This window comes from Tachyglossus aculeatus, chromosome 10 (genome assembly GCF_015852505.1).
Source record: "Tachyglossus aculeatus isolate mTacAcu1 chromosome 10, mTacAcu1.pri, whole genome shotgun sequence".
Taxonomy (NCBI): Eukaryota; Metazoa; Chordata; class Mammalia; order Monotremata; family Tachyglossidae; genus Tachyglossus; species Tachyglossus aculeatus.
Window position 1 is genome coordinate 59,406,463 of NC_052075.1, and position 27,234 is coordinate 59,433,696.

Below are 27,234 nucleotides of genomic sequence, written 5' to 3' on the forward strand. Positions count from 1 at the left end.
CGCTTTTCTCTCACGCCATCGCCTCAACCTAACCCTAAGTCTCTTCGGGCCGTCCCGCGGTCCAATCATAAAGGGCCGCAGAGCGCTCAGGCCAATCAGGAAAGAGTAGAGGCGGGCTGGAAAAGGGAGGCGGAATCCAACTCCTCACTCGGCTTCGGGGAGGCAAGTTTGGCTGAGAGCGCAGGCTACGGGTCGCCGTGGGGGCCGTCAATCAGTCCATCAATCGTATTTATTGAGCGCTTACTGTGTGCAGAGCACTGTCCTAAGCGCTTGGGAAGAAATCAATCAATCGTATTTATTGAGCGCTTATTGTGTGCAGAGCACTGTACTAAGCGCTTGGGAAGTACAGGTTGGCAACATATAGGGACAGTCCCTACCCAACAGTGGGCTCACAGTCTAGAAAGGGGGAGACAGAGAACAAAACCAAACATATTAACAAAATAAAATCAATCAATCAATCAATCGTATTTATCGAGCAGTTACTATGTGCAGAGCACTGTACTAAGCGCTTGGGAAGTACAAGTTGGCAACATATAGAGACAGTCCCTACCCAACAGTGGGCTCACAGTCTAGAAGGGGGAGACAGAGAACAAAACCAAACATATTAACAAAATAAAATCAATCAATCAATCAATCAATCGTATTTATTGAGTGCTTACTGTGTGCAGAGCACTGTACTAAGCGCTTGGGAAGTACAAGTTGGCAACATATAGAGACAGTCCCTACCCAACAGTGGGCTCACAGTCTAGAAGGGGGAGACAGAGAACAAAACCAAACATATTAACAAAATAAAATCAATCAATCAATCAATCAATCGTATTTATTGAGTGCTTACTGTGTGCAGAGCACTGTACTAAGCGCTTGGGAAGTACAAGTTGGCAACATATAGAGACAGTCCCTACCCAACAGTGGGCTCACAGTCTAGAAGGGGGAGACAGAGAACAAAACCAAACATATTAACAAAATAAAATCAATCAATCAATCAATCAATCGTATTTATTGAGCGCTTACTGTGTGCAGAGCACTGTACTAAGCTCTTGGGAAGTACAAGTTGGCAACATCTAGAGACAGTCCCTACCCAACAGTGGGCTCACAGTCTAGAAGGGGGAGACAGAGAACAAAACCAAACATATTAACAAAATAAAATCAATCAATCAATCGTATTTATTGAGCGCTTACTGTGTGCAAAGCACTGTACTAAGCGCTTGGGAAGTACAATTTGGCAACATATAGAGACAGTCCCTACCCAACAGTGGGCTCACAGTCTAGAAGGGGGAGACAGAGAACAAAACCAAACATATTAACAAAATAAAATCAATCAATCAATCGTATTTATTGAGCGCTTATTTATTACTCTATTTATTTTACTTGTACATATTTATTCTACTTATTTTATTTTGTTAATATGTTTGGTTTTGTTCTCTGTCTCCCCCTTCTAGCCTGTGAGCCCACTGTTGGGTAGGGACCGTCTCTATATGTTGCCAACTTGTACTTCCCAAGCTCTTAGTACAGTGCTCTGCACACAGTAAGCGCTCAATAAATACGATTGAATGAATGGAGACAGTCCCTACCCAACGGTGGGCTCACAGTCTAGAAGGGGGAGACAGAGAACAAAACCAAACATATTAACAAAATAAAATAAATAGAATAGATATGTACAAGTAAAATCAATCAATCAATAGAGTAATAAATATGTACAAACCTATATACATATATACAGGTGCTGTGGGGAAGGGAAGGAGGTAAGATGGGGGGGATGGAGAGGGGGACGAGGGGGAGAGGAAGGAGAGGGCTCGTTCTCTGGGACCCTCCAGGACCGGTAGCCCCTTCCTCCTGCATGCAGTTCCCGGAGTGTAAACGAGGGCAAGTCAGAAGCTTCTAGTTCTGGCCCTGCCACTTGTCTGCTGTGTGATCTTGGGCAGCTCACTTCACTTCTCTGGGCCTCAGTTACCTCATAATAATAATAACAATAATGGCATTTATTAAGCGCTTACTATGTGCCCAGCACAGTTCTAATCGGGATTGAGACTGTGAGCCCCACATGGGACAGGGACTATTTGCCTGTATCCAACGAATGCTTAGCACATTCATTCATTCATTCAATCGCATTTATTGAGTGCTTACTGTGTGCAGAGCACTGTACTAAGCGCTTGGGAAGTACAATTCGTCCACATATAGAGACGGTCCCTACCCAACAGCGGGCTCACAGTCTAGAAGGGGGAGACAGACAACAAAACATATTAACAAAATAAAATAAATAGAACATGTACAAGTCAAAAAAATAGAGTAATAAATCTGTACAAATATATATATATATACAGGTGCTGCGCAGTTGCCTGGCACATAGTAAGCACTTAACAAATATCGTCATTATCATTATTATTCGCGGGAGAGCTGAAAATCAACCATGCCTCAGTCTCCCACCTCCTGACGCGGGCAGATCACTGCTCTCCCCAACTTCAAGGCTCTTTTTTTCTTAAATGGTATTTGTTAGGCGTCAAACATGGATAAAAGTACGGGCCCGGGTTCAATTCCGGCCCTGCCATTTGTCTGCTGTGTGACCTTGAGCAAGTGACTTCACTTCTCTGGGCCTCAGTTACCTCATCTGTAAAATGGAGCTCAAGACTGTGAGCCCTCACGTTGGAACTGTGTCCAACCTAATTACCATATATCTACCCCAGTGCTTAGTACAGTGCCTGGCACATAGGAAGCGTTTAACAAATACCACAATTATCATTTATTATTATCACCAATCATATTTATTGAGCGCTTACTATGTGCAGAGCACTGTACTAAGCGCTTTATTATTTATTCTTTATTATTATTTATAAATTATTTATTTATCATTTTATTAGTAGTACAATACAAGCAGGTGACAGACAGTCCCGATCCCACATGAGGGCTCAGTCTAAGTGGGAGGGAGACCAGGGATTGAATCCCAATTTTGCAGTGGGGGAAACTGAGGTACAGCTAGATACTGAGAAGTTAAGTGGCTTACCCGAGGTCAACCCTTCTAGACTGTGAGCCCGCTGTTGGGTAGGGACCTTCTCTATATGTTGCCAACTTGTACTTCCCAAGTGCTTAGTACAGTGCTCTGCACACAGTGAGCGCTCAATAAATACACTTGAATGAATGAATGAATGAATAAATGAATGAATGAACCAACAGACAAGTGAAAGAGCTGGGACCAGAACGAGGTCTTTGGCCTCCTAGGCTCGTGCTTTGTCCACTCAGCCATGGTGCTTCTCCTTCTGAAGGTATATCTCTTCCAGCAGGCCTTCCCTGATTAATCCCTCAATCAATCATATTTATTGAGCACTCACTGTGTGTGGAGCACTGTCGAGTGGGAAATATAGTTGGAAACAGGAGGATGGGGTATTCAGAGGGATCGGGACTGCAGAGAGAGACCATCTCCTTCTCTCTCGCTGTGGCCCGGGCCACACAGCCCCCTTCTCCATCCCAATGACAATAAAACAATAATAGTAATAATAATTGCGGTATTTGTTAAGCGCTCACTGTGTGCCAGCTGGGTGGATACAAGCAAATTGGGTTGGACCCAGTCCCTGTCCCATATAATAATAATAATAATGGCATTTATTAAGCGCTTACTATGGCAAAGCCCTATTCTAAGCGATGGGGAGGTTACAAGGTGATCAGGTTGTCCCACGGGGGGGCTCACAGTCTTCATCCCCATTTTCCAGATGAGGGAACTGAGGCCCAGAGAAGTGAAGTGACTTGCCCAAAGTCACACAGCTGACAATTGGCAGAGCCGGGATTTGAACCCAGGACCTCTGACTCCAAAGCCCATGCTCTTTTCCACTGAGCCACACTGCTTCTCCCAAGCCTACAGCACCCGGTATTCCCAGGCGGTCTCCCGTCCAAGTACTAACCAGGACTATGGGGCTCACAGTCCCAAATACCATTTTACAGATGAGGTAACTGAGAATTGAAGCGACCGGCCCAAGGGCACACGGCAGACAAGCGGCAGAGCGGGGATTAGAACCCAAGACCTTCTAAATGACAGGCCCGTGCTGGTTCATTACGCCACACTGCTTCATCGGTTCCCGGGCCACAGGGCCCGCAGGGGGAATCATCATCATCATCAGTCGTATTTATTGAGCGCTTACTATGTGCAGAGCACTGGACTAAGCGCTTGGGAAGTACAAATTGGCAACATATAGAGACAGTCCCTACCCAACAGTGGGCTCACAGTCTAAAAGGGGGAGACGGAGAACAAAACCAAACGTACTAACAAAATAAAATAAATAGAATAGCTATGTACAAGTAAAATAGAGTAATAAATATGTACAAACATATATACATATATACAGGTGCTGTGGGGAAGGGAAGGAGGTAAGATGGTGGGGATGGAGAGGGGGACAGCCTGGGAATCGCCAGTTCCAGGCTTCCTCCCTGCTTGCAGAACACTCCGGGATAGCGGGAACAGGCGGCGTGAGCTGCCGGGATTTGACCCCCAAATCAGCAGCTCCTGAGACCCATCCCACTCCCCAATGCCTGGAGTTGTAGGGGATGAAGGAGGGAGGTATCAGGCTCAATTTACATAGGGTGCAAGCCGCCCTGCTGACCCCTGATGTCACGGGTCCCTGGGGATCCGGGGCCGGGAGGCCTTCAGTCCCCAAGCAGCCCCACCAGTCCCTCTTCCTCTCCCACACCCTGCAACTCCAGGAAGTGAAACAGGCCGGGACTCCCGCTGGGTGCTCCGGATTTGGATCAGCCCCTGGGCGGCCCTGTGAAGGTGGAAGCGGCTGATGGGCAGGGAGCGCGGGCCTGGCCTCCGGCACGCTCCTCCGGTGAACACCCAGGACAGTGCCTTGTCCCCAAGGGGTGCTTGGTAAAGGGCACGGGTCCACCGTTACACTCCACATCCTCATGGCCGGTCTCTGGCCGGGGGCATCGCTGGGCCAGGATGGGACCACCTCCGTTGGGCCGCGGATGCTCTCCCGGGCCTCGGCGGGCCGGGGCCGCCCGGTCCCTTCGGGAGAGCGAGAGTCGCCGGTGGGCCGCGCCGCCGGGCCACCCTGGGAAGGGAAACGGCCCCGCGGCCCCCGCCCTGGGCCGGCCCCGGGGTGGCCCCACTGCCCGGCCAACTGTTGCATCAGGCCGGTGGGTGATGCAATCCCCCGGGGCTGGCGTCAGACGGACTTTACCCGCCGATGCAACCGGCGGAAGGGACTGTCCCCGGCCCGAGGTCGCCGCCAGCCACGGTGACTCGGGCTCGGGCTGCTGCCTCCTCCGAGGCACGGGGGGAGGAGCGGAGATGGAGAAGGGCGGCCAGCGTCCCTCTCCCGGCACCGACCCCAACGTGCGGAGGGCTGGACTTGTGGCTCGGAGAAGGGTGGATGGGTGGCGGCCAGGCTCACAGGGCGGGCAGCACCCCGAATGCACGGGGCCTCGGGCCTGATGTCCCGCTCGAGGGAGACGGACCTCCTTCGAGCCCTTTGCTCCAGGAGGGAGGAGGCCTGGGCCTGCGCTCGCTCCTAATGTTCTCCCCTCCTCACCAGGGTGGGTCCATCCCTTCCCCCCACGCCCGGCAGCTCCTGGGGAGCGTTCCACATGTGCGCCCACCAGCCTGTCCGTCCCCTGACCGTCCCCGGCGTCACTTCCCCTTTGGCAGCTGGCCTGGCTGGACATCCCTCAAATAAACCCAGAGGTACCTGGGCTCCCGAGGGGAAACCCCTTCTGCCAGTGAGTCACCTGTTCAGCATAAAACAGGCAGGGCCAGCAACGGGCAGGGTCAGCAGCAGGCGCAGCGGACGGGGACGAGCACGGGGGACGGGGACGGGGACGGCGGGCAGGACCGGTGACAGTCGGGGCGGGCGGAACCGGTGACGAGAGGCAGAGCAGGCGGGCCCGGTGGCTGGCGCGGCGGGCAGAGTGGCAAGCGGAGGTCTGATGACCGGGCTCGGACTGCTGGTGCTGGCCCTGCTGCTCCAACCGGCTGAGAACCGGGCTGTCCCTGGTGGAGCCGGTCTGGCTTGGGGGCAATGCCAGCAGCTGGCCCAAAGCATCAACACACTGGCCTGGGGCATCAGGCCGCTCGGCGAGCGCATGGTGAGGGGCCCCGGTGGGCACAGCGACTCGGGGCGGTGGGGAGCTGAAAGCCGGGGGGTGGCTGGGCTGGGCTGAGCTGTCCTATCCTCCCCTGCCCCCAAAACTCCCAGGAGCTGCCGAGAGAAGAGGGAGAGGGGAAGGCAGACGACCCCACACCCCAGATCCAGTGCGGCGACGGCTGCGACCCCGACGGACTGGGCGCCGACAGAGAGGTGCGAGTGGACCGGGTGTGAGGGTGGCGGCTGGAGTTGGGGGGAAGGCTCTGAATACTTTCTTCTCACCGTCCAGCTCTGCCTGCGGCGGCTGCGGGAGGCGCTTACCTTCTACGGGCACCTGCTAGGCTCCGATCTCTTCAGCGGGCAGTCCCAGCCCAGCCCCGTGGGTCAGCTCCAGTCCGCCCTGCTGGACCTCAGCCGGCTCCTGCAGGTACGGGCCGGGGGGCCGGGGGAGAGGCCGGGCCCGGAGCGGGAGGAGCCCCATCCCTCACCCCTCTCCCGTATGCCCACAGGCAGAGCCTAACTCCGGGGTGCCCGCCCCAGCCCGGGAGCCCAGCCCGTCATGGCAGCGGCCTTTCCTGCAGCACAAGGTTCTGCGCAGCCTCCGATCTTTCGCTGCGGGCGCGGCCCGTGTCTTCTCCCACGAGGCGGCCACGCTCGGCGCAACCCCTGCCTAGCGGTTGCCCTAACGTCCGGCCCCGCACCCAGACGGCGGCCCGCAGACGCCGGCGCGCCTGCCGGAGTTGGGGATTGGGGGCGCGCACCCGGGGGGGAGGGTATTTATGATTATTTATGTGGAACAGTGTTCTCTTTAATAAACCTCACGTGGTCGGAGTTCTTGGCTTTCAGGTTGGAAGGTCAGAGGGTCGAGGGCAGGCTGAGGGTTGCGGAGGGTGGGGGGCGCACAAGGTGCCCCTCCCGGGAAGAAAAGACTATATTTCCCATGATGTTGTGAGATAGGGGCATCCTTCACACCTATCAAGACATTTGCCCTATCTCTTCTTCCCCCACAACTGCCATCTTCAACTGTTCACTCTCCAATGGCTTCTTCCCCACTATGTCTCCCCCATCCAAAGAAAAAACCCTCCCTTGTCCCCATGGCTCCCTCCAGCCATCGCCCCACCTCCCTCCTCCCATTCCTCGCCCAACCCCTTGAGCGAGTTGCTTACACCTGCGGGCTCCGATTCTCTCCTTAACCCCCTCCGATCTGGCTTCTGTCCCTTTCACCCCACAGAAACAGCCCTCTCAAAAGTCACCATCGATCTCCATCTCGCCAAATCCGACGGCCTCTACTCCATCCTAATCCCCCTCAACCCCTCGGTTGCCTTCCACACTGTCGACCACCCTCTTCTCCTGAAAGATTATCTAACCTTGAATTCCCTGACCCTGTCCTCTCCTGGTTCTCCTCCGATCTCTCTGGCCAGTCACTCTCAGTCTCTTTGGCGGGCTCCTCCTCTGCCTCCCACTCCCCTCCAGATTCAGTTCTGAGTCCCTTTCTATTCTCCATCTATACCCACTCCCTTGGAGAACTCATTCGCTCCCAAAGCTTATGCGGACGATACCCAAATCTACATCCTCAGCCCTGATCCTTCTCTCGGCTCCCGTCCCCCCCAGATCCGGGCTGTTCCCGCTAGGCCACGTGGCTTCAGATCTTCTCCCCGCTGCACAATCCCAAATGTTTGGTCAAAGCGCTTGGCCCACAGCAAGGGCCCGGGGCCCTCTGGGACTCCACCCCTGAACCGTGAGCTCCCTAGGGTACACAGATGCTACCCCAGCGCTCAGCACAGAGTATGTGCTTGACCACAATTAGTAATATTATTAGCAGGCACCCCACCCAGTGCCATGCCCCCCCACGCCCCAGGAGCCCCGGAAATCTGAGCGATGATGATGACGATGATGATGGAGAGGGTTATGGCGCTGGGGGTCAGGGTGACAGGGCAGGTGAGAGACTATTGACATGGACCCTTCCTGCCCTTCCCTTCTTTCACTCATTTATTCATTCAATTGTATTTACCGAATACCGTGGGCAGAGCACTGTGCCAAGTGCTCGGGAGAGTACAACAATAAACAGACATATTCCCCGTCCACAAGGAGCTTACAGGCTACAGCACAGGGCGGGGCGAGGAGGAGGGTTAGAGTTAGAGGTTGCGAGTCGAGAGGCGAGGGGGGATAGGGGTCGGAAATCTCAGTCCGGGCTGCTCTCCCCACGGGCAGCACGGAAGGGACTGTCCGTGGCAGCTGCGTCTGTGGCGGACCAGAGCGGGGCCGGCTGGGAAGAGTCCACGGCCTCACGGCTCCAGCATGGGGACCGAGGAGGAGGGGCGGGGGGCAAAGTGCTTGTGCTAAGTACTGGGAAAGGGGCGCGGGGACACCGGGCCAGCTACAGGGAAGCTCGTGAGTACAGGGGTGGCGGGGGAGATGAAGGAGGCTACGGTAATCCTGACTCTGAGATGGGGTGGGGTTAAGGGCTGCACTCGTGCCAGGACCTGGGCACTAAGAGTAAGTCACGTGGAGCGGGAAGTCCGCAAAAGGAGGACTGTGGTGAGGAAAGGCCCCTTCTTCCTCGAGGGGCTCGGTGGGCATCACAGGGTCACAGTCCCCCAGGAGCGCATCCTTGTACATCTCTTTAATGTGGACGGTCAGCCCTGGGTGGACACAGCGTTGTGGGGGGGGAGTCGTCAGGAACAGCACGGTACGGGCTGAGACAGCTCCTCCCTTGCTACCCCCGGGGAGGGCTGGTGAGGTGGCGGGGGGGGGGGTACTCACACTCCATGGAAGGCTCGTCCAGTAGCAGCTCCATTCCTCCCGGTTCCTGCAGCTCCAAGGGCTGCTGCTCTTCCAACTGCGGAGGCTGGGGAACCTCGGGCTCATCCGCCGGGCTGCACGGACAGACGGTCAGGATGGAGGGTGGGCGGGGGTGAGGGAAGACTCCCGGGACATGCCTGGGGCCTGGGGCGGGCGTTGGGGGGCCCTCTGCCCCCCACCCTCACCTGGAGACAACGATGAGTCGGCGCTTCAGATACTCCTGCCTCTCCTGGATGTTCACTGTGGCTATGGAGGGTCAGAGGGGGTCATGGGGGGCCCCTGGCTCCCCCAAAAGCCTCCAGGCTCTTGCCCGCTCCTGGGCTCCCCGCTTCCCGACTCCTGTCCTCAAGTCCCAGGCTCCCGCCTCTCCCTCCCACAAGCCCCCCAGGCTCTCGCCTCTCCCCGCCCCCACCCCAGGGCCCTCGGCCCCCCGCTGCCCCCCCGGGCCCACCGCTGTCGCGGTAGTAGCGGGCGAAGGCCTGGTCGCGGGGCGTGCGAGGGTACAGGAAGCGCAGGGGGTTCTCGGGGGTGGTCCTCTCCTCCAGCAGCTGGTAGTGGCGGATGATCTCAGTCAGCGGCAGCAACTGCAGGACCTCGCTGGTGTACGGCTCCACGGACCGAATCTTCACCTTGCCTGGGGCCGGACGGAGGGGGGGAGGATCAGGGCCCCCGGCGCCCCTCCAAGCGAAGCGCGGGGCCGGGGCGGGGAGGAGGGGCCGGGGCCGAGGCCGAGGGGTCGGGCGGCGGACTCTGACCGTCGTCCTGGTGCTCCACCCAGGAACAGGTGATGCCCCCCTTGGCCAAGGTCTCGCTGAAGCGTAGCAGGAAGGTTCCGGTCAGCATCTTCTTCAGCAGCCGCTTTTCCTGCAACCGGCTCACGAAACCCATGATGTGCCTGGGGAGGGAGGGGGCGGACGGAAGTCGGGGGAGAGGAAGGGCGAGGAGGAGGAGGACAGAGTCCGGGAGGCCCCGACCTTCCTCCCCTCTCCTCTGTCAGGGCCCACCCGGGGGAGCCCAGCCCCTCTTCCCGGGTGGGAATCCCAGGGGACCGAAGGGGAGTGCGGGGGGAATACCCGTCCTTCCAGATGTCCTGCAGGTAGCAGCGCACCAGGTTCAGGATCCCATCCAGCCACGTCCAGAAGGGCACCTTCCCTGGGGGGCTCTCCAGCTGGGGGGGTCGAGGGGCGGGGGTCAGGGTGGGGACGACATTGGGGGATCGGAAGGCTGAGATCGGGGCGGGGGGGGATTACCTTGGAGAACTCATCCCAGGACAGCAGTAGGTCGGCTTCCTGCTTCTGCCCTGGGGGGGGAAGAGGGGCAGGGAGGAGGGGGAGACGGCTCAGACCCACAGAGAGGTGGATGGAGGAGATGGGGAAGCAGGGGGAGGTGGCCCCGACACACGGAGAGGTGGACGGGGCTATTGGGGGCAAAGCCCTACCGAGTGTTCACCTCCTCCAGGAGGCCTTCCCAGACTGAGCCCCCTTTTTCCTCTCCTCCTCCCCATCGCCCCCCCCCGCCCTACCTCCTTCGCCTCCCCACGGCACTTGTATAGATTTGTGCAGACTTATCACTTCTCTATATTTACTACTCTCTTTTATTAATGATGATGATGATGATGGCATTTACTAAGCGCTTACGATGTGCAAAGCACTGTTCCAAGCGCTGGGGAGGTTACAAGGTGATCAGGTTGTCCCCCGGGGGGCTCACAGTCTTCATCCCCATTTTCCAGACGAGGGAACTGAGGCCCAGAGAAGCGAAGTGACTGGCCCAAAGTCACACAGCTGACAAGTGGCGGAGCCGGGATTTGAACCCATGATCTCTGACTCCAAAGCCCGGGTTCTTTCCACTGAGCCACGCTGCTGATGGCAGCACATTAATGATGTGCATAGAGCTATAATTCTATTTATTCTACCAGTTTTGACACCCGGTCTACGTGTTTTGTCTCGTTGTCTGTCCACCCCCTCCTAGGCTGTGAGCCCGCTGTTGGGTGGGGACCGTCTCTATCCGTTGGACTTCCCAAGCGCTTAGTCCAGTGCTCCGCACGCAGTAAGCACCCGATGAATACGAGGGAACGAACGGCGAGGGGACCCACCGAAGAGCTTGTCTCGGAGCATGGCTAGCTGGTCCTTGTTGAGGCCACGGCCGGCGGCGGCGGCAAACTGCCAGCTGAGGGCCGGGCCCAGCACCGACCAGGGCATTTTGGGGGGGGTGCAGAAGAACAGCTGGTCCTGAGGGACAGACGGACGGACGGACGAGGCCTCAGTGGCAGCCCGGGGCCTCCCCCCTCGCACTCCCGGCCTTCCCCGCGCTCACCTGGGGTTTGGGGCTGAGCAGATTGAACCACAGCACAGAGGCCCAGGCGCTGGTCATCTGGTTCATATTGGAGATGATGATCACGGGCAGCGTGGATGCCTGCGGGATGGGGCCGGCAGCAGCTGAGGGACCGGGGGAAGGGGCAGGGCGAGCTCCCGGGGAGATCTCTCCCCCCACCCACCCTGGAGACCGCTCAGCCTGTACGCCCCCCCAATCCCCGGCCTTCTCTCCCCTCCCCACCTGCAGCTCCTGCGTCAGTCCCTGGTACTTGTAGGACACGGTAAAGGTGATCAGATGCAGCTCCTCTGTCACGGAAAGCAGCACCTGAGCCAGCAAGAGAGCCAAGTTTCCTCCTGGGTAGCCGTGAGGGGGTCGGGGCACACGCGGAGCCGGGGAGAGGGCCGGGGCGAGTAAGCTCTCACCTCGCTGCTGCCGTTGCTGCCTTTGCCTGACCCTCCGGCTCTCTGCTCCTTCAGGGTCTGAGAACGGGGGCAGAGACGGGGCTGGGGCCGGGGGTCGCCGTCCCGGGCCCTCCCCTCCTCCCCCCGGGCCCCAGCCCAGTCCCCCAGCCGGCGGTCCCGTCCGTGCCCCCGGCCACGTCCTTGCGAGTGGCCCAGTCCGTGCCCAGGCCCGGGCCCACGGCTGCGCCCGCGTGCCCATCTGGTCTCCGCGCCCGTACCAGGAAGCCGAATTCGCACACTAGGCTGCGGCTGGGGCCCTTCTCCGGGGTCAGCGTCCTCGTGTTCGAGGTCAGGATGTTAAATCTGCGGAAGCTGCAGCCGGCGGGTGGGTGGACAGTGGCGGGGTCAGCAGCCGCCCCCCCCACCGCCCTCCAAGCCGGCGAGGTTTGGGGCGGAAGCCTCGGGCCTAGCTCTGGGGACGGGGAGTGGACAGCGGAGGGGAGGAATCGGGGAGGGTCTCCCAGGCCCGCCGCCCCCCGGGTCCCCCGCACTTACCCTTTCTTGGGTACAGGATTTCTGAAAAACACAGAGGGGCCGTGAGGGGCCGCAGCTGCCGACCGCCTGGCCGTCCCGTCAGCCGGGCGAGGACTCACCTGTCGATGGTGACCTTGACCGTCAGGGCTTCGCTCGGGTCCTGCAGCTTCACCAGCAATCTGCAGCGGGGGCGCGGAGGGAGAGGAGGTGGTCAGCTCCATCCCTCCAGGCAAGGGGAGCGCTGTGCACTGGCCACGCACGCACAGACACACGCGATTTGCCGTCCCGGGCGGGGAGTTGGCGGTGGGGAGGGCACCCTCATCATCATCAATCGTATTTATTGAGCGCTTACTGTGTGCAGAGCACTGGACTAAGCGCTTGGGAAGTCCAAGTTGGCAACATCTAGAGACGGTCCCTACCCAACAGTGGGCTCACAGTCTAGAAAACAATAAATATGATTGATTGATTGCCTCCCCCTTCTAGACTGTGAGCCCACTGTTGGGTAGGGACCGTCTCCCTATGTGGCCAACTTGGACTTCCCAAGCGCCTGATCCATCATCATCAATCGTATTTACTCATCAATCGTATTCATTGAGCGCTTACTGTGTGCAGAGCACTGGACTAAGCGCTTGGGAAGTCCAAGTTGGCAACATCTAGAGACGGTCCCTACCCAACAGTGGGCTCACAGTCTAGAAAACAATAAATATGATTGATTGATTGCCTCCCCCTTCTAGACTGTGAGCCCACTGTTGGGTAGGGACCGTCTCCCTATGTGGCCAACTTGGACTTCCCAAGCGCCTGGTCCATCATCATCAATCGTATTTACTCATCAATCGTATTTATTGTGCGCTTACTGTGTGCAGAGCACTGGACTAAGCGCTTGGGAAGTCCAAGTTGGCAACATCTAGAGACAGTCCCTACCCAACAGTGGGCTCACAGTCTCAAAGGGGGAGACGGAGAACAAAACCAAACATACTAACAAAATAAAATAAATAGAATAGATATGTACAAGTAAAATAAATAGAGTAACAAATATGTACAAACATATATACATATATACAGGTGCAGTGGGGAAGGGAAGGAGGTAAGATGGGGGGGATGGCGGGGGGACCAGGGGAATGGGGCCGACCTGGTGCGCACGCTGAATTTGTTGTTGGTTTTCAGGACCAGCGGGTGCGGGAACAGGCGGTGAGGGACCATATGCGGCTGGGTCTCCACCACGAAGGCACTGTCGGCGGGGTTGCGAGGGCAGGGAGGGCCGCGCCGTCAGCGTGGAGCCCCGCCCTGCCGCCTCGCCCCCTCGGGGCCCCCCTCCCCGGACCCCCAGCACCCCGGGCCGGCTCCCACCTGTGCAGGAGGCAGCTCAGCAGCTCGGCGCTGCGGGGCCGCAGCGTGGGCAGGGAGCTCCGCAGCAGGTCGTTGTCGTAGCTCACCTCCTCGCTCAGTCGCTCCAGCTCCCCCAGCAGCTGCTGCAGCTGGAACAGCACCCGGGCCCCGGCCGTGAACCTGCGGGACGAGGCCGGGGTCAGCCCCGGGGGCCGCCGGGGGCCGGGGGCAGCCGCGGGTTAGGGGCGAGGGGAGGCTGACCACTCCTCCAGCTGGTCCAGGGCGGTGTCCGTGGCCAACCCCAGGCAGGCGTTGCGCTGGCGGACCCGCCAGAGGTCCAGTTCGTGCAGCAGCAGGTCCTGGAACGTGGCGCAGCGGCCCAGCTGACACTGCAGGGTGTCCAGCACCTCCTGCGGGAATCAATCGATCGCATTTATTGAGCGCTTCCTGTGTGCACAGCGCTGTGCTAAGCGCTTGGGAAGCACAAGTTGGCACCGTATAGAGACGGTCCCTACCCAACAGTGGGCTCACAGTCTAGTTTACCTCCTCCAGGAGGCCTTCCCAGACTGAGTCCCCCCTCCATCCCCCCCATCTTACCTCCTTCCCTTCCCCACAGCACCTGTTTGTACATATTTATTACTCTATTTATTTATTTTACTTGTACATATCTATTCTATTTATTTTATTTTGTTAGTATGTTTGGTTTTGTTCTCTGTCTCCCCCTTGTAGACTGTGAGCCCACTGTTGGGTAGGGACTGTCTCTCTATGTTGCCAATTTGTACTTCCCAAGCGCTTAGTACAGTGCTCTGCACACAGTAAGCGCTCAATAAATACAATTGATTGATTGATTGATTGTTGGGTAGGGACTGTCTCTGTATGTTGCCGATTTGTACTTCCCAAGCGCTTAGTCCAGTGCTCTGCACATAGTAAGCGCTCAATAAATACGATTGATGATGTTGATGATGTAGAAGGGGGAGACAGAGAACAAAACATATTAACAGAATAAAATAAATAGAATAGATACGTACAAGTACAATAAATAGAGTAATAAATACGTACAAACATATATACAGGTGCTGTGGGGAAGGGATGGAGGTAAGGCGGGGGGGTGGAGAGGGGGAGGAGGGGGAGAGGAAGGAGGGGGCTCAGTCTGGGAAGGCCTCCTGGAGGAGGTGAGCTCTCAGTAGGGCCTTGAAGGGAGGAACAGAGCTAGCTTGGCGGATGGGCGGAGGGATTGGGGGCATTCCGGGCCAGGGGGATGCCGGGGGCCGAAGGCGGGACAGGCAGGAACACCGCAGGCCCATTCATTCATTCATTCATTCATTCATTCAATCGTATCTATTGAGCGCTTACTGTGTGCAGAGCACTGGACTAAGCGCTTGGGAAGTTTAAGTCGGCAACATCTAGAGACGGTCCCTACCCAACAACGGGCTCACAGTCTAGAACGGGGAGACAGACAACAAACCAAAACACGTAGACGGGTGTCAAGATCGTCAGAACAAATAGAATTAAAGCTATATGCACATCATTAACAAAATAAATAGAATAGTGTATATGTACAAGTAAAATAGAGTAATAAATCTGCACAAATATACATACAGGTGCTGTGGGGAGGAGAAGGAGGTAGGGCGGGGGGGGATGGGGAGGAGACGACTGCTCGCTGAGGGGTCCATGGCACCATACTAGAGAGTCTGCTGACACGATCCTTGCCCTCAAAGGAACTCACAGACTAATAATAATTATTATTATTATGGTATCTGTTAATCAATCAATCAATCAATCAATCGTATTTATTGAGCGCTTACTGTGTGCAGAGCACTGTACTAAGCACTTGGGAAGTACAAGTTGGCAACATATAGAGACAGTCCCTACCCAACAGTGGGCTCACAGTCTAAAAGAAGCTCTTACCATGTGCCAGACACTGTACTAAGCGCTGGGGTGAATACAAGCAAATCGGGTTGGACACAGTCCTCGTCCCACGTGGGGCTCACGGTCTCAATCCCCATTTTACAGATGAGGGAACTGAGGCAGAGAGAGGTGAAGTGACTTGCCCAAGGTCACACAGCAGACAAGTGTCGGAGGCAGGATCAGAACCCGTGACCTTCTGACTCCCAAGCCTGTGCTGTATCCACTACACTATGCTGCTCAGTGCGGCTCAGTGGAAAGAGCCCGGGCTTGGGAGTCCGAGGTCACAGGTTCAAGTCCCGGCTCCACCACAGGTCTGCTGTGTGACCTTGGGCAAGTCACTTAACTTCTCTAGCCTCAGTTACCTCATCTGTAAAATGGGGAGTAAGACTGTGAGCCCCACGTGGGACAACCTTGACTACCCTGTATCCCCACAGCGCTTAGAACAGTGCTTTGCACATAGTAAGCGCTTAACAAATGCCAACATTATTATTATTATTATGGGTTCAAGTCCCGGCTCCGCCACAGGTCTGCTGTGTGACCTTGGGCAAGTCACTTAACTTCTCTAGCCTCGGTTACCTCATCTGTAAAATGGGGAGTAAGACTGTGAGCCCCCCGTGGGACAACCTTGATTACCTTGTAACCCCTCAGCACTTAGAACAGTGCTTTGCACATAGTAAGCGCTTAACAAATGCCATTATTATTATTATTATTATTATTATTATTCTCCTCAGCATTCGGACCCCCCGTCCCCGGCTGGAGGCCACCAAGCCCACCTCACGCCCACCCCCTTCCCTGCTGGCTGACTGCCACTCTCCCCATCTTCAAGGCCCCACTGAAATCCCTTCCCTGATTCATCTGTCATCATCATCATCATCATCAATCGTATTTATTGAGTGCTTACTGTGTGCAGAGCACTGTACTAAGCGCTTGGGAAGTACAAATTGGCAACATATAGAGACAGTCCCTACCCAACAGTGGGCTCACGGCCCACGTCCTCCCCTGGGCCTGGAATGGCCTCCCTCTGCCCATCGCCAAGCTAGCTCTCTTCCTCCCTTCAAGGCCCTACTGAGAGCTCACCTCCTCCAGGAGGCCTTCCCACACTGAGCCCCTTCCTTCCTCTCCCCCTCGTCCCCCTCTCCATTCCCCCATCTTACCTCCTTCCCTTCCCCACAGCACCTGTATATATGCATATGTGTTTGTACATATTTATTACTCTATTTATTTATTTTACTCGTACATATCTATTCTATTTATTTTATTTTGTTAGTGTGTTTGGCTTTGTTCTCCGTCTCCCCCTTTTAGACTGTGAGCCCGCTGTTGGGTAGGGACTGGCTCTATATGTTGCCAATTTGTACTTCCCAAGCGCTTAGTACAGTGCTCTGCACATAGTAAGCGCTCAATAAATACGATTGATGATGATGATGATGATGATAAAAGGAGGGGGGGGATGTCCCCCGATACTGCAAGCCCCCCGTCCCCTCTTCGGCCCTTCCACCCGACCTGGGCGCTTGGGCGCACCTCCCTTCCCCGCCTCACATCACGTCCACATCTTTAAACTCTACTGCTTCCGGTAACCGATTCCAGTGACCGTGTCCCCGGCTAGAAAGTCAGCTCCCTTGAAGGCGGGGATCGTATCTACTAACTCTACTGCCCTCCCCCAAGCGCTTAACACAGTGCTCTGCACCGAGTAGGTGCTCAGTACATGCACCAGTTGTTTCATCTGCACACTCAGGGCGGGCCTGACCCCCGGCCCCCCGGCCTCAGCACCAGACCCACCTTGCGCTGCTTGTCCAGGTTGTTGAGAGTGTCCTGGAGGAGCTGAGTGTGTTGGGCTGTAGCACCTGGAATCAATCAACGATATTTATTGAATGCTTACTCTAATAATAATAATAATAATGGCATTTGTTAAGCGCTTACTATGTGCAAAGCACTGCTCCTTTTAGACTGTGTCCCCCTTTTAGACTGTGAGCCCACTGTTGGGTAGGGACTGTCTCTAGATGTTGCCAATTTGTACTTCCCAAGCGCTTAGTACAGTGCTCTGCACACAGTAAGCGCTCAATAAATACGATTGATGATGATGATGATGATGTTCCAAGCGCTGGGGGGATACAAGGTACTGGGGGCAAAGCACTGGACTGAATAACAGAATGATGGCATTTATTAGGCGCTTACTATGTGCAGAGCACTGTTCTAAGCACTGGGGGGATACAAGGTACTGTGGGCAAAGCACCGGACTGAATAATATAATGATGGCATTTATTAAGCGCTTAATATGTGCAAAGCACTGTTCTAAGTGCTGGGGGGATACAAGGTACTGGGGGCAAAGCACCGGACTGAATAATATAATGATGGCATTTATTAAGAGCTTATTATGTGTTCTAAGCACTGGGGAGGTTACAAGGTTATCAGGTTGTCCCACGGGGGGCTCACAGTCTTAATCCCCATTTTACGGATGAGGTATCTGAGGCCCAGAGCAGTGAAGTGACTTGCCCAAAGTCACACAGCTGACAGTTGGCGGAGCCGGGATTTGAACCCACGACCTCTGACTCCAAAGCCCGGGCTCTTTCCACTGAGCCACACTGCTTCTCCAATGCTTGAGAGACTAAATTCAAATAGAGTTGGAAGGCTGCCCGGCCTAGCGGGGGACATAAGACGTCGAAATCGTTTCTGGAAAGATGGGGGGGTGGGGTGGGATGGAGGGAGGAGTCATGGGGAACTGGGACATCGAGTCATCATCATCATCATCAATCGTATTTATTGAGCGCTTACTGTGTGCAGAGCGCTGTACTAAGCGCTTGGGAAGTCCAAGTTGGCAACATAGAGAGACAGTCCCTACCCAACAGTGGGCTCACAGTCTAAAAGGGGGAGACAGAGAACAAAACCAAACATACTAACAAAATAAAATAAATAGATATGTACAAGTAAAATAAATAAATAGAGTAATGAATATGTACAAACATATATACATATATATAGGTGCTGTGGGGAAGGGAAGGAGGTAAGATGGGGGGGATGGAGGGAGGACGAGGGGGAGAGGAAGGAAGGGGCTCAGTCTGGGAAGGCCTCCTGGAGGAGGTGAGCTCTCAGTAGGGCCTTGAAGGGAGGAAGAGAGCTAGCTTGGCGGATGGGCAGAGGGATTGGGGGCATTCCAGGCCCGGGGGGAGGACGTGGGACGGGGGTCGATGGCGGGACAGGCGAGAACGAGGCACGGTGAGGAGAACGAGGTACGGTGAGAGTCCCCTTGTTTCTAGCCCCCCACCCTCCGTCCCCAGCCCCAATCCTCCCCGGGCCCCACCGAGCTCTCCACCTTCCCCCACGACTCCTTCCCGCCCCACCTGTCTTGGGTTGCGTGTGGTAGCGAAACGTGAAGATTTCCTGTTGGTTCTTCAGGGCGGACATGTCTCGGAGCAGCTTCTGGAAGGGCGGCAAGGGAGGGGCAGAGGTGTGAGGGCACCAGGGCGGCGGTGGGGATCGATCAATCAATCAATCAATCAATCGTATTTATTGAGCGCTTACTGTACACAAAGCACTGGACTAAGCGCTTGGGAAGTCCAAGTCGGCAACATCTAGAGACAGTCCCTACCCAACAGTGGGCTCACAGTCTAAAATCAATCAATCAATCGTATTTATTGAGCGCTTACTGTGTGCAGAGCATTGGACTAAGCGCTTGGGAAGTCCAAGTTGGCAACATCTAGAGACAATCCCTACCCAACAGTGGGCTCACAGTCTAAAATCAATCAATCAATCAATCGTATTTATTGAGCGCTTACTGTGTGCAGAGCACTGGACTAAGCGCTTGGGAAGTCCAAGTCAGCAACATCTAGAGACAGTCCCTACCCAACAGTGGGCTCACAGTCTAAAAGGGGGGGACAGAGAACAAAACCAAATATACTAACATAATAAAATCAATAGAATAGATATGTACAAGTAAAATAAATAGAGTGATAAATATGTACAAACATATATACATGTGCTGTGGGGAAGGGAAGGAGGTAAGATGGTAAGGAGGTAGACTGTGAGCCCACTGTTGGGTAGGGACTGTCTCTATATGTTGCCAATTTGTACTTCCCAAGCGCTTAGTACAGTGCTCTGCACATACTAAGCGCTCAATAAATGCGATTGATGATGACGATGGGGGGGATGGAGAGGGGGATGAGGGCAAAGCCAGGGCTCCTCTCCCCCTCCTCACCTGCATCATGGTCCGCAGCTCCTCCAGGCGCGTGGTTACCTCTTGCTGCTGCTCGGTCACCATGGGTGGCTGCGGCCCCGGGCCCGCCTGAGCCTGGAGACCCAGACATCGGTCCACGGGAGCCCAAACGCCCAGTGCGGACAGACGGACGGGGGGAAACATGCGTGTGCGTGTGCGTGCTCTGCTCCCCATGAGCAGGGCAGGGACTGTATCTCTTCCCAGCCCCAGGAGGTGTGTGGGGGGTCTCTCTCTCTCTCTCTGGATATAAGGGGTGAGGTTGCCTGGTCTCGCCCGGAGACCTGGCAGCCCCGGAAGGGTAGGGCCCTTGCCAGCCGGCACTCCGGGCCCCGCTCACCTCCTGCGCCTGCAGCGCCCGCTGCCAGATCTGCTCCTCTTCCAGCAGCAGGTTGTGAATGAGCCCGGCCAGCTGGTTGGGACACTCCTGGTACTTGGCCTGGTGTCCGGACGGAGGAACGGAGAGTGACCGACCGGCGGCGTCTACACCCCTTGCTCCCTCCTCTGTCCCCCAATCAATCAATCGTATTTATTGAGCGCTTACGGTGTGCAGAGCACCGTACTAAGCGCTTGGGAAGTACAAGTTGGCAACATATAGAGATGGTCCCTACCCAACAGTGGGCTCACAGTCTAGAAGGCCTAGTGGCCTCCAAGCCCAGACACCCAGGGCGGCCCAATGCCACCCACCGCACCGTGGCACTTACTGGGTTTGCGGGGCACTGTGCTGAGTGTTGGGGACAGCCCCCTCGTCCCCCTCTCCATCCCCCCCATCTTACCTCCTTCCCTCCCCCACAGCACCTGTATATATGTATATATGTTTGTACATATTTATTACTCTATTTATCTTACTTGTACATATCTATTCTGTGAGCCCACTGTTGGGTAGGGACTGTCTCTAGATGTTGTCAACTTGTGCTTCCCAAGCGCTTAGTACAGTGCTCTGCACACAGTAAGCGCTCAATAAATACGATTGATTGATTGATTTTATTTTGTTAGTCTGTTTGGTTTTGTTCTCTGTCTCCCCCTTCTAGACTGTGAGCCCACTGTTGGGTAGGGACTGTCTCTATATGTTGCCGACTTGTACGTCCCAAGCGCTTAGTACAGTGCTCTGCACATAGTAAGCGCTCAATAAATATGATTGATGATGATGATGATGATGACGACATCTGTTAAGCGCTTACTATGTGCCAAGCACTGTTCTAAGCACCGGGGGAGATACAAGGTAATCAGGTTGTCCCACGCGGGGCTCACGTTCTTCATCCCCAGTTTACAGATGAGGTCACTGACACACAGAGAAGTGAAGTGACTTGCCCCAAGTCACACAGCTGACAAGTGCCGGAGCCGGGATTAGAATCCACGCCCTCTGACTCCCAAGCCCGGGCTCTTTCCATTGAGCCTCGCCGCTTCTCTGTAGACGTAGCAGACGCAGGATCTGCTCTCAGAGAGCAGGCGGTTCAGCGAGGGAGATAGACATTGTGCTGTTCCCTGGGAGAACTCCTTCGCTCCCACGGCCTCAGCTATCATCTCTACGTGGATGATGCCCAAACCTCCCTCTCCAACCCTGACTTCTCTCCCTCTGCAGTCGCACATGTCCTCCTGCCTTCAGGACATCGCTACCTGGATGTCCCCCTGACCCCTCAAACTTGAACATATCCAAAATGGAATTCCTCATTTGCCCCCACAATCCCCATCCCCAAACCCATTCTCTCCCAGCACTGTAAACACCACCACTATCCTCCCTGCCTCACGAGCCCATAACCTTGGCATTATCCCCAATTCAAGTCTGTCACCAAGTCCTGTTGTTTTAACTCCACAATATCGCTACAATCTGCCTTTTCCATCCAGACTGCCAGCATGCTGACCCAAGCACTTACATCCCGCGTGACTATTGCATCAACCTGCTCTGACCTCCCTGCTTCCTGCCTGTCCCCTCTCCAGCCCTCACTTCATTCTGCTGCTCGGATCTTTTTTCTAAAAAGACATTCAGTCAACGTCCTAAGATCCTCCAGTGGTTGCCCAGCACCTTCGCATTAAACAGAAATTCCTCACCATTGGCTTTGGAGCCCTCAATCAGCTCATCCCCTGCACAGAATGCGTCTGTTATTATTGTACCGTCCTCCCCCAAGCACTTAGTACAGTGCTCTGTACGCAGTAAGCGCTCAATAAATACAATTGAATGAACGAATCTGACCTTGCTGATTTCCTACTACTAATGCCAACCTGCTTACTGTACCTTTAACTCGTTGATCTCCCCGCTAACCATTGTCCGTGTCCTCCCCCTGGCCCGGAACTCCCTCCCCCTTCATATCCGACAGACCACCCTTCTCCCCACCTTCAAAGACCCTCCTAAAAATCACATCTCCTCCAAGAGCCCCTCCTCGACTAAGCCCTCATCTCCCTCCTCCCTCTCCCTTCTGCATCGCCTACGCCCTTGGATCTGTACCCTTCAGGCACTTGATATTCACCGGACCTTCGGCTCCACGAGACTAAGTATAGAACCTTAATTGATTTTAATGTCTATCTTCCCGGCTGGACTGGAAGCTCCTTGTGGGCAGGGAATGTGTCTATTCCCTCTTGCATTGCGTTCTCCCATGCGCTTAGTGCAGTGCTCAGCAGACGTAGTAAGTGCTCAGTGAACATGATTGATGGATTGACTGCCTTTCGGAAACAGCAGTGGATCTTTGGGTGAGTTAGTGCTTACAACGTGGCTGGGCCATTCCTCTGCCCTTGGCCCTCCACTGCGCCCTACCCTCTTCCCACCCGCCCGGACCTTGTCCCCCAACTCATCTTGGGCTCCCCGGGCACCCCCCGGCCTCCCCCGACCCCCTTACCCGCCCTCCCAGGCTCCCCTAGTCCCCCGCCTCCCCTAATAACACCAGTACTGGTTAAGCGTTAACTATGTGCCAGGCACTGAATTAAGCGCCGAGGTGGATACAAGCAAATTGAACTGGACACAGTCCCTGTCCCATGAGAGGCTCCCAGTCTCAATCCCCATTTTACAGATGAGATCACCGAGGCTCAGAGAAGGGAAGTGACTTGCTCGAGGTCACGCAACAGCCAGGATCAGAACCCATGACCTGCTGACTCCCAGACGTGGGCCCTAACCAGTAGGCCACGCCGCTTCTGCTCTATCCGCCCCTACTCCCCTGCCCCCCGATCTCCCCGTAGGCTCCCCGCGACTCCGCTATCCCTCTAGCCCACTTAGAGAAGCAGAGTGGCTCAGTGGAAAGAGCCCGGGCTTTGGACTCAGAGGTCATGGGTTCGAATCTCAGCTCCGCCACTTGTCAGCTGTGTGACTTTGGGCAAGTCGCTTCATTTCTCTGTGCCTCAGTTCCCTCATCTGTAAAACGGGGATTAAGACTGCGAACCCCTTGTGGGACAACCTGATCACCTTGTAACCTCTTTGTACATAGTAAGCGCTTAATAAATGCCACTGTTATTGTTATTATTATCGGGCTGCCCAGCCGGCACCTCGATCTCCTGGCGGTAGAGGCGGAAGCGGTGCTGCAGGGGCAGGGAGCCGCTGTCTTGGCTGAAGCGGCCGCACTGGTCCTTCAGCTGAGTCAGGAAGTCGTAGAACAGCATCTGCGCGGGAGCCTTGTGGGAGTCCATGGCCTGGACCCTGTCCCCAGGGATCACGGGCATCAGCGGGGGCTCTGCCCACGCAGCCCAGTCCCTTTTCACCTCCTCCCGCCCGGGCAGACGGACGGAGGGCGGACGGACCACGGGGATTCCCACTCCGGTGCCGACTCCGGACCGGGGAGCACGTGTCGGGGGGTGTTTGCGTGTTTTTGTTTGTTCTCCCCCAACAGACGGGAGGTCAGCCCCCAGCCCCCATCCCAGGGCAGGGACGGTGTCCCCTCCCGGTCCTCCTCCCTGTGGGGGCCTTGGAGGAGGAGACAGACAGGGTGGGCAGGGCCCGCTCACCAGTTCTGGTCCTCAATCCAGGCTGCCAGGTAACAGCGCACGTCCATGGGCAGGAGGTCATCCAGGTACAGGAGGTGCAGCTCCTCCTGGAACTGGGGCTCCAAGGCCTGCAGGGCCTCCCAGCGGGACATGATGCCGGACACCTGCAAGAATAATAATAACGATAATGGCATTTGTTAAGCGCTCACAACGTCCCAGGCACTGTACTAAGCCTCGGGCTGGACCCAGTCCCTGCCCCGCGTGGGGCTCACCGTCTTAATCCCTATTTTACAGATGAGGGAGCTGAGGCACGGAGTAATAATAATAATAATAATGACATTTATTAAGCGCTTACTATGTGCAAAGCACTGTTCTAAGCGCTGGGGAGGTTACAAGGTGATAAAGTTGTCCCACAGGGGGCTCACAGTCTTAATCCTCATTTTACAAGTTAAGTGACTTGCCCAAAGTCACACAGCTGACAATTGGCGGAGCCAGGATTCGAACCCACGATCTCTGACTCCAAAGCCCGGGCTCTAGTAGTAGGGCACTGTAGTGAAGTAGTAGTAAAGTGACTTGCCCCAGGCCACACAGCAGATGAGTGGTAGAGCTGGGATTAGAAGCCCTGATCTTCTGACTCTCAGGGCAGTGCTCTGCCCACTGGGCCTTGCTGCTTCCCTATCCAACTGGGATTCCAACCGGGAATTCTGCACCGGCCCCCACGGCCGAGACCCCGGAGCGTCGGCTTCCGCCGACGGCCGACACCTGAGGCGGGAGCGGGCATCCCTCCGTCGGTCGTAATTACTGAGCCCTCACTGGGTGGAGAGCACTGTACTAAGTGCTTGGGCGACTACAATATAATAGAGGACTGTACAACAAGTTCACGGTCTTCAGGAGAAGACAGACGTGAATGTAAATTAATAATCATAATAATGATGATGGTGGCATTTGTTAAGCGCTTACTACGTGCAAAGCACTTGGGCGACTACAATAAAATAGAGTACTGTACAACAAGTTCACGGTCTTCAGGAGAAGATAGACGTGAATGTAAATTAATACTCATAATAATGATGATGGTGGCATTTGTTAAGCGCTTACTATGTGCAAAGCACTTGGGCGACTACAATATAATAGAGTACTGTACAACAAGTTCACGGTCTTCAGGAGAAGATAGACGTGAATGAAAATTAATAATAATAATAATGATGATGGTGGCATTTGTTAAGCGCTTACTATGTGCAAAGCACTTGGGCGACTACAATATGATAGAGTACTGTACAACAAGTTCACGGTCTTCAGGAGAAGATAGATGTGAATGTAAATTAATAATCATAATAATGATGATGGTGGCATTTGTTAAGCGCTTACTATGTGCAAAGCACTTGGGCGACTACAATAAAATAGAGTACTGTACAACAAGTTCACGGTCTTCAGGAGAAGATAGACGTGAATGTAAATTAATAATCATAATAATGATGATGGTGGCATTTGTTAAGCGCTTACTCTGTGCAAAGCATTTGGGCGACTACAATATAATAGAGTACTGTACAACAAGTTCACGGTCTTCAGGAGAAGATAGACGTGAATGTAAATTAATAATCATAATAATGATGATGGTGGCATTTGTTAAGCACTTACTCTGTGCAAAGCACTTGGGCGACTACAATATAATAGAGTACTGTACAACAAGTTCACGGTCTTCAGGAGAGGATAGACGTGAATGTAAATTAATAATCATAATAATGATGATGGTGGCACTTGTTAAGCGCTTACTATGTGCAAAGCACTTGGGCGACTACAATATAATAGAGTACTGTACAACAAGTTCACGGTCTTCAGGAGAAGACAGACGTGAATGTAAATTAATAATCATAATAATGATGATGGTGGCATTTGTTAAGCGCTTACTCTGTGCAAAGCACTGTTCTAAGCGCTGGGGGGATACCAGGTGATCAGGCTGTCCCACGGGGGGCTCACAGTCTTAATCCCCATTTTACAGATGAGGTAACTGAGGCTCAGAGAAGTGACTTGCCCAAGGTCACACAGCAGACAAGTGGTGGAGCCGGGATTCGAACCCATGACATCTGACTCCAAAGCCCGGGCTCTTTCCACTGAGCCACGCTGCTTCATTACCGACGGGTCTGTAGGTGAGTGCTTTGCGGCTGGTGCAGGGAGCCCACTGTTGGGTAGGGACTGTCTCTATATGTTGCCAATTTGTACTTGCCAAGCGCTTAGTACAGTGCTCTGCACATAGTAAGCGCTCAATAAATACGATTGATTGATTGATTAAGGGGTAGAGAGCCAAGCGCAGAGGCAACACAGGAGGGACGGCGAACAGTGGAAGTGACGGGTCAGTCGGGGAAGGCCTCGCGGAGATGTCGCCAAATCCTGTCAGTCCAGCCTTCACAACATCTCTAAAATCCGCCTTTTCCTCTCCATCCAGACCGCTACCATGATCATCATCATCATCAATCATATTTATTGAGCGCTTACTGTGTGCAGAGCACTGTACTAAGCGCTTGGGAAGTACAAATTGGCAACATATAGAGACAGTCCCTACCCAACAGTGGGCTCACAGTCGAAAAGATAATCCAAGCACTTACCCTATCTTGCCTTGATTACTGCATCAGCCTCCTCGCCGACCTCCTGTCTCTCCCCACTCCACTCTGCTACCTAGGTAATTTTCCTACAAAACCATTCAACAACAATCTTATTTATTGAGCGTTTACTGTGTGCAGAGCACTGTACTAAGCGCTTGGGAAGTACAAATTGGCAACATATAGAGACAGTCCCTGCCCACAGTCACAGTCACAGTCTCCAGGAGGCCTTCCCAGACTGAGCCCCCTCCTTCCTCTCCTCCTCATCCCCCTCTCCATCCCCCCCCCCTCCCATCTTACCTCCTTCCCTTCCCCACAGCACCTGGATATATGGATATATGTTTGTACATATTTATTACTCTATTTATTTATTTATTTTACCTGTACATATCTATTCTATTTATTTTATTTTGTTAGTATGTTTGGTTTTGTTCTCTGTCTCCCCCTTTTAGACTGTGAGCCCACTGTTGGGTAGGGACTGTCTCTATATGTTGCCACCTTGTACTTCCCAAGCGCTAAGTACAGTGCTCTGCACAAAGTAAGTGCTCAATAAATACGATTGATTGATTGTATATATGTATATATGTTTGTACATATTTATTACTCTATTTATTTTACTTGTACATATCTACTGTATTTATTTTATTTTGTTAATATGCTTGGTTTTGTTCTCTGTCTCCCCCTTTTAGACTGTGAGCCCACTGTTGGGTAGGGACTGTCTCTATATGTTGCCAACTTGTACTTCCCAAGCGCTTAGTACAGTGCTCTGCACACAGTAAGCGCTCAATACGATTGATTGATTGTATATATGTATATATGTTTGTACATATTTATTACTCTATTTATTTACTTATTTTACTTGTACATATCTATTGCATTTATTTTATTTTGTTAATATGTTTGGTTTTGTTCTCTGTCTCCCCCTTCTAGACTGTGAGCCCACTGTTGGGTCGGGACTGTCTCTATATGTTGCCAACTTGTACTTCCCAAGCGCTTAGTCCAGTGCTCTGCACACAGTAAGCGCTCCATAAATACAATTGATTGATTGATTGATTCAGTCCATGTTTCTCCACTCAAGAACTTCCAGCGGTTGCCCGTCCACCTCTGCATCGAACAGAAACTCCTTACCATTGGTTTGCAGCTCCTCCTCCCTTCCGCAACACCACGACTCCCTC

At 54.3% G+C, this 27,234-nt stretch overlaps 2 protein-coding genes across 3 annotated transcripts; one reads left to right on the top strand and one right to left on the bottom strand.

The window, feature by feature from the left end:
• The first annotated feature begins 5,848 nt into the window (after window positions 1-5,848).
• IL23A (interleukin 23 subunit alpha) lies at window positions 5,849-6,767 on the top strand. Of its 2 annotated transcripts, none has more exons than XM_038753266.1 (4): window positions 5,849-6,072; window positions 6,183-6,284; window positions 6,361-6,498; window positions 6,581-6,767. In XM_038753266.1, the coding sequence occupies exons 1-4, from the start codon at window positions 5,914-5,916 to the stop codon at window positions 6,743-6,745; spliced, it is 564 nt and encodes a 187-aa protein (XP_038609194.1). In that variant the 5' UTR covers window positions 5,849-5,913; the 3' UTR covers window positions 6,746-6,767. The 2 variants fall into 2 exon arrangements, with proteins under 2 accessions (XP_038609194.1, XP_038609195.1); XM_038753267.1 differs by having other exon boundaries at window positions 6,587-6,767.
• A 1,310-nt stretch (window positions 6,768-8,077) lies between these two features.
• Window positions 8,078-26,084, bottom strand: STAT2 (signal transducer and activator of transcription 2). Its single transcript, XM_038752533.1, has 24 exons — window positions 26,066-26,084; window positions 23,487-23,629; window positions 23,031-23,181; window positions 19,900-19,998; window positions 19,545-19,637; window positions 18,691-18,769; window positions 17,132-17,196; window positions 13,709-13,857; window positions 13,469-13,627; window positions 13,251-13,349; window positions 12,241-12,300; window positions 12,143-12,163; window positions 11,866-11,959; window positions 11,609-11,665; window positions 11,427-11,510; window positions 11,187-11,285; window positions 10,966-11,101; window positions 10,124-10,173; window positions 9,947-10,041; window positions 9,629-9,768; window positions 9,325-9,507; window positions 9,059-9,119; window positions 8,835-8,947; window positions 8,078-8,713 (listed from the first exon to the last, which is right to left on the bottom strand). Exons 2-24 carry the CDS (start codon window positions 23,615-23,617, stop codon window positions 8,562-8,564), a joined length of 2,370 nt encoding a protein of 789 aa, XP_038608461.1. The 5' UTR covers window positions 23,618-23,629; window positions 26,066-26,084; the 3' UTR covers window positions 8,078-8,561.
• Window positions 26,085-27,234: the final 1,150 nt, after the last annotated feature.

What these genes read in the sequence shown, in the direction of transcription:
- STAT2 (XM_038752533.1), bottom strand. Translation starts at nt 23,617, where the DNA reads ATGTCCCGCTGGGAGGCCCTGCAGGCCTTGGAGCCCCAGTTCCAGGAG. An exon ending in TGTGCGAATTCGGCTTCCTG is followed by an intron (nt 11,666 to 11,865) that starts GTACGGGCGCGG and finishes CCCCGTTCTCAG; the next exon opens with ACCCTGAAGGAGCAGAGAGC. An exon ending in GCAGCAACGGCAGCAGCGAG is followed by an intron (nt 11,511 to 11,608) that starts GTGAGAGCTTAC and finishes TTGCTGGCTCAG; the next exon opens with GTGCTGCTTTCCGTGACAGA.
- IL23A (XM_038753266.1), top strand. Translation starts at nt 5,914, where the DNA reads ATGACCGGGCTCGGACTGCTGGTGCTGGCCCTGCTGCTCCAACCGGCT. An exon ending in GGCCGCTCGGCGAGCGCATG is followed by an intron (nt 6,073 to 6,182) that starts GTGAGGGGCCCC and finishes CAAAACTCCCAG; the next exon opens with GAGCTGCCGAGAGAAGAGGG. An exon ending in ACCTCAGCCGGCTCCTGCAG is followed by an intron (nt 6,499 to 6,580) that starts GTACGGGCCGGG and finishes GTATGCCCACAG; the next exon opens with GCAGAGCCTAACTCCGGGGT.